At 39.1% G+C, this 6,277-nt stretch overlaps 1 protein-coding gene across 1 annotated transcript in view; it reads left to right on the top strand.

The window, feature by feature from the left end:
• LOC132342742 (zinc finger protein OZF-like) overlaps positions 1–6,277 on the top strand; it is a 7,776-nt gene continuing 1,499 nt past the window's right edge. Inside the window, exon 1 of the mRNA XM_059877275.1 lies at positions 1–6,277. This exon is cut by the window's right edge and continues 1,499 nt beyond it. Coding sequence (XP_059733258.1) covers positions 4,006–5,703 — 1,698 coding nt within the window. The 5' untranslated portion in view covers positions 1–4,005 and the 3' untranslated portion in view covers positions 5,704–6,277.

Here is a 6,277-nt window from a genome sequence, read left to right as displayed (position 1 = left end):
GCTTTCTTTTCCGCTCGCTCTGCAGCTCCGGACAGAGGCACGCCGAGCTGCGGAGTTGCAAAGTCTGGCGCTCAGAGCTATAAAAAAACAACAACAACAACAACAACAAAAAAACACAAAACCATTGACAGAGGAGTGAACTGTAGAAGCCGCCTTTCACCTCCAGCCACCTCCAGTCCTGTCCTGCGCTTGGTGAGATCAGATGCTTCTCAGTTGTACCGCAACTCATTTCCAGAACACAGTCCTGTGGAGTGGTTCTTTCACTTGTCAGAATTCATGGCTGAATCCAAGATTTTCAAAGTTTTCCCTGTTTTTCCCCCTAAGAATTGTGTAACTTCAGCTCTTACATTTTGACCTTTGATACATTTTGAATGCCTTTTTGTATGTGGTATTAGGTAGGACTCTAACTTCATTCTTGTACATGTGGCTATTCAGTTTTTACAACACTATTTGTTGATGAATCTATTGAATAGTAATGGTCAGTAATTATTGGATCATATATTATGAGGGTTGATCTTTATAATCTGAAGTCTATTTCACTGGAGTAGATATCTGTCTTTATGCTATTAGCATGCTGTTTTGGTTCCTATAACTTTTAATATGGTGTGAAATAAATGCTAGGTGCCTTTCATGAATCCCACATGGTCATGATATGTAATTCTGTTTGTATAATTTTTGAATCAGTTTACTGATGCTTTGTGATTTTGCCTTTATGTTCATGAGAGATATTGGTGTATATTTTTTCTGCATGTTTTTGGTTTGGTATTAGAGTAATGTTGGCCTCACGGAATTAGTTAGGAAGCAGTCCTTCTGTTTCTGTCTTCTGAAAGGAATTGTAGAGAATTGTATATCTTCCTAAAATGTTTGTCATATTTCACCAGTTAACCAATCTGGGCAAGTTGCATTCTGTTTTGGAAGATTACTCCTTATTGATTCAGTTACTTTAACAGATGTATACCTATTTAGATTGTGTATTGTTGTGTGGGTTTTGGTAGACTGTATTTTTCAAAAAACTGGTCCATTTCATTTAGGTTATCACATTTATTGTCTTGGAGATGCCTGTATATTTCATTATACCATTTAATGTCCATTCCATGTGGTGGTTTTTCCTCTTTAATTCTTTCTCTTTGTCTCTCTTTTTTTTCTTTTGGCTGTACCTCCAGGCATGTGAGATGTTTGTTTCCAAACCAGGGATCAAACTGCCCCCTCCAATGGAAATACAGAGACTTTACCATTGGAACTGGGGAAGTCCTTTTTTATTTTTAATATTAGTAATTTATGTCCTGTCTTGTTTTTGTGATTACCCTAATGAGAATATTTTTTATTTTATTGGTCATTTTAAGGAACCAGTTTACTTTGTTTGTCTTTGTTATTTTTCTTTGTTGATTTATTAAATGATATCTTTTCTTCCTCCTTTGGATTTAATTTTCTCTTTTTTCTAGTTTTCTAAGGTGATTGCCTTTGGATTTTTTTTTTTAATATATGCATTCAGTACTATAAATTGCTGTATAACCATTGCTTTCACTGCATACACATATTTTGAGAAGTGTTGTGTTTGTTTCGAGACACTTAAAAATTTACCTTGAGATTTCTTGTTTGCTCCATGTTTTATTTGGGTTGTTTGACTTTTCATTGTTCTGCGATTTTTTCAGCTATCTTTCTGTTACTGGTTCTAGTGTGATTCCACCGTGATCTGAGAACAGACATTGTCTGATTTTTGTTGTTTCAAATTTGTTAAGGTGTGTTTTTCTGGCCCAGCATGTGCTCTGTTTTATAAATTTTCCATGTCAGCTTAAGACTACTCTGCTGTTAGATGGACTAGACTTGTAGTCTGTAGGTGTCCAGATACCCAGTTAACTGTGCTGGGTCTTCATTGCTGTTCAGGCTTTTCTCTAGTTGCAGCGACTGGGGGCTACTCGCCAGTTATGGTACACAGACTTCTGGTTTGGTGGCTTTTTTTTTTTTAGCACAGGCTCTCAAGCATTTGGTCTTTGGTAGTTGCGGCTCCTGGGCTCGAGAGCACAGTCAGGTAGTTGGGGCACATGGACTTGGTTGCCCTGTGGGCGTGCGGTCTTCCTGGACCCGGGACTGAACCTGTTTGTCCTATGGTGGCTCTTTACCACTGAGCCACCTGGGGAGCCTCCCGTTAGATGTGAATATAGTTACTAACATTTTTATTTTGAATTCTGTTAATAGCTCTCTAATGTTACATGCATGTTTTTATTTAAAGTGGGTTTTGTTGTTTTAAAATTTTATTTGTTTAAATATGTTTTTAGTCCATACTGGGTCTTCATTATGGTGCACAGGCTCTGGAGTGTGCAGAGTTGTTAATTGTGGCCTACAGGCTTAGTTGCTGTGGCATGTGGGTTCCTGACCATGGATTGAACCAGTGTCTCCTGTGTTGCACTTTGAATAGTTAACTGCTGGACCACCAGGGAAGTCCTGTAGTATGTTTCTCAGAGACAACATATCGCTGAATCCTGTTTATGGATCCACCCTGATGATCTTTCTCTTAGTTGGTACACTGAGACTGTCGATGTTTAGTATATTGATATAGTTTGATAAATATCTAATGTATTTGTTATCATTTTATAAAATTATCCTTGTTCTTTGTTCCTGTGTTAGTCTACCATTCTTTTTTTTTTTTTTTGTATTAATAGAGCATTTTGTATGATATTGTTTTCTTTCCTTTCTTAACTTGCCACCATTTGCTTCTCTTCATTTTTTTATTTAGTTGTGCTAAAGTTTGTGTTATGTTTTCAGAATTGATTGAAGACCACTTCTATATAACATTATATGACTTTATGGATAGTTTGATATATATATATAATATATATTTCCATCTTGTAATGTCTTAGTTCCCTGACTAGGGATCAGACCTGGGTCCCTGGCAGTAAAAGTGTGATGTCATAACTGCTGACCCACCAAGGAGTTCCTTAATAATTAAAAAAAAATCATAACTGAAGTTCCATGGTTGCTTAGTTCAATAGGACTCTAGGCTTTCATTGCCATGGACCAGTTTGAACAAGGTATTATCTGTTAGATCTGAAAAGATATTTTTCTGAATGAGTCATGCAAATAGGAACCTTGTATATAAAAAAAAAGTTCAGTATCACAAATGATCAGAAAATGCCAATCAAAATGACAGTGAGATACCATGTCACACCTGTTCTAATGTCTGTTATGAAAAAGACAAGAAATAATGTTGGTTAAGATGTGGTGAAAAGAAACCCCTTGGGCACTCTTGGGAGGTGTGTACATTGTTGTCATCACTATGGAGTAGATCATGGAGAATCCTTACAACATTAAATAAGGAACTACAGTATGATCCAGCAATTCCAACTCTGTATTTATCCACAGGGAGTGAAATCACTGTATCAAAAAGGTATCTGTACCCCATGTTTATTGTTGCATTTTTAACACTATCCAAGTGATAGAAACAAGCTGAGTGTTCATTGATGGATGAATGGATAACAAATATCTGGAATATATGGAATATTATTCAGCCCTAAAAAAGAAGGCCGTTTTGCCATTTGCAACATTTGTGTTTGCTTTACTATTTCTTGAACACCAGCTACCTGTTCCACCCAGATGTTCAGATATACAGGATGTATGGTATACTTCTGCACAGGTCACCAGAGGATGTGGTCCTGGTAAAAGCCATTGACAGAGGAGTGAATTATACAGCATGCCTTTCACCTTGGGTCACATCCAGTCACGTGTCGTATGCTTGGTGAGATCAGCTGCTTCCTCAATATGACTCCAACTTCATATCCTGAACACGATTCCGTGGACTTCTTCTTTCATGTACCAAATGTAAAATTGTGATGGTGTCATTCACTCCAATAAAGTCAACCGGATCTTTACCATCACTTGTTTGTTTCAGGTTCTTGGCATGGAGTCCAGGATGAAGAGACACCATCTGAACAGAGCAAATCTGCAAGAGTGTCACAGTTTTGCATTCCCAGGACATGTTTGTCACCTGAGAAGACCCAACCTTGTAAGATGTGCATCCCAGTCTTGAGAGACATTTTGCACTTGGCTGAAGAACAAGGAACAAATGGGGAGCAGAAAGTATACACATGTGGGGCATGTGGGAAAGAATTCTATTTTACTGCAAACATTCAACAGCACCAGAAGCAGCACGTTAGAGAGAATCGTTTCCTATGTAATACTGAGAGACCCTCATTTTTGAAGACCTGCACAGTGCACCCAGCAGGGAATTTCTCTACCTACATGGAGATTGGGAATGACTTCATGGCCAGCATGGGAGTTCAGTCACAGGCCACTAATACTGGGAAGAAACTGAACAACAGTACCGAGTGTGAGGTTGTTTTTCACAGTGGAGAAAGTCATCACAGTTTGGGAGAAGGTAAGATAGTTTCCAGCCACACAGACATTCTTGTAGCGCATGAGAGAGTCCTCATTAGTGAGGCAGTTTGTGAGGTAAACAAATGTGAGAAAGCTGGCACCCAAAGAAGTAACCTCATTCAGCATGTGCAAGTTCACACTGGAGAAAAGTCTTATAAATGCAGCCAATGTGGAAAATTTTTTGCCTATAAATCCAGTTGCCTTGCACATCAGAGAGTTCACACTGGAGAACGGCCTTATGAGTGCCCTGAATGCGGGAAATCTCTTGCTAATAGGTCGACCCTCTCTTATCACCTGAGACTTCACACTGGAGAAAAGCCTTTTAAGTGCAGTGAATGTGGGAAATCTTTTCCTGCTAGGTCAAGCCTTTGTCATCATCAGAGAGTTCACACTGGAGAAAAGCCTTGTGAGTGCAGTGAATGTGGTAAATTGTTCAGCCGGAATGAGCATCTCAGAGACCATAAGAACATTCACTCTGGAGAAAAGCCTTTTGGGTGCAATAAATGTGAGAAATCTTTCACTAGTAGCTCCAGTCTTCGTCATCATCAGAGAGTTCATGCTGAAGAAAGGTCTTATGAGTGCAATAAATGTTGGAAATCTTTTACCAGTAGGTCCGGCCTTCGTTATCATCAGAGAGTTCACACTGGAGAAAGGCCTTATGAGTGCAGTGAGTGTGCAAAATCATTCACAACTCAGTCAACCCTTTCTAATCATCAGAGAATTCACAGTGGAGAAAGACCTTTTAAGTGCAGTGCATGTGGCAAGTTTTTTAGCCAAAAGGTACATCTTAGTACCCATATGAATGTTCACACTGGAGAAAAGCCTTATGAGTGCAATAAATGTGGGAAATCTTTTACAAGTAGGTCAAAACTTTGTACTCATTGGAAAGTTCACATTGGAGAAAGGCCTTTTAAGTGCAGTGAATGTGGGAAATGTTTTACTAGTACCTCAAGCCTTCTTTGTCATCAGAGAGTTCACAATGGAGAAAACCCTTATGAGTGCAGTGAATGTGGAATATCTTTTGTTGGTTCAAGTAGCCTCCGGTATCATCAGAGAGTTCACAATGGAGAAAAACCTTATGAGTGCAGTGAATGTGGGAAAAATTTTACTGCTCGGTGGACCCTTCGTGATCATCAGAGAGTTCACACTGGAGAAAGGCCTTATAAGTGCAGTGAATGTGGGAAGTATTTTTCTAATAGCTCGAGCCTTCTTCGTCATCATAGAGTTCACACTGGAGAAAGACCTTATAAGTGCACTGAATGTGGCCGATCTTTTACTACTCAAACACATCTCTATGATCATCACAGGGTTCACACTGGAAAAGGCCTATGAGTGCAGTGAATGTGGGAAAACTGTTAAGCAAAACAGTGCTTCTTCATCCATTGGAAAGTTCATACTAGAGAAAAGTCTCGTAAGTGCCAGGAATATGTTAAATCTTTCATCTGAAGGTGCTACATGGTTAAATAACAGCGAGGTCACACTGGAGAAACAGCTTTATGAATATTGCAAATATTTCTGGCAGTGATGTTGAAGAAGTTTGAGGTAGTAACAGTGGGAAGAACCTCTGGAGGAAATGGACCCTTTTTAGAGAGGAAACTGAGGCACAGAGATGCTGGATCATCTGTTAGTGATCTCCTTAGGATGGATACGGATCTGGGATTCCACGCCAGGTTGAGTGATTCTTCCTTTAAGACTAAAACCTCTGCATAAAAAAATCATCATTATTTAATTGCATTTTTCTCAGGATTTTTTTTTCTTGACTGTGCCACGTGCCTATGGAATCCCCCTGTCCAGAAATCTAAACTGTGCCGCATGATGTGGACGTGTGGAATCCTCACCACTAGACTGCTGGCAAATTCCCTACTCAGGATTCTTGATGTTCAGTTTTTGTTTTTCATTTGTGTGT

Source organism: Bos taurus, chromosome 18 (genome assembly GCF_002263795.3).
Source record: "Bos taurus isolate L1 Dominette 01449 registration number 42190680 breed Hereford chromosome 18, ARS-UCD2.0, whole genome shotgun sequence".
NCBI classification, from domain to species: Eukaryota; Metazoa; Chordata; class Mammalia; order Artiodactyla; family Bovidae; genus Bos; species Bos taurus.
The sequence above is the reverse complement of the archived record's forward strand: the minus strand, read 5'-3'. Positions and strand labels throughout refer to the sequence as shown.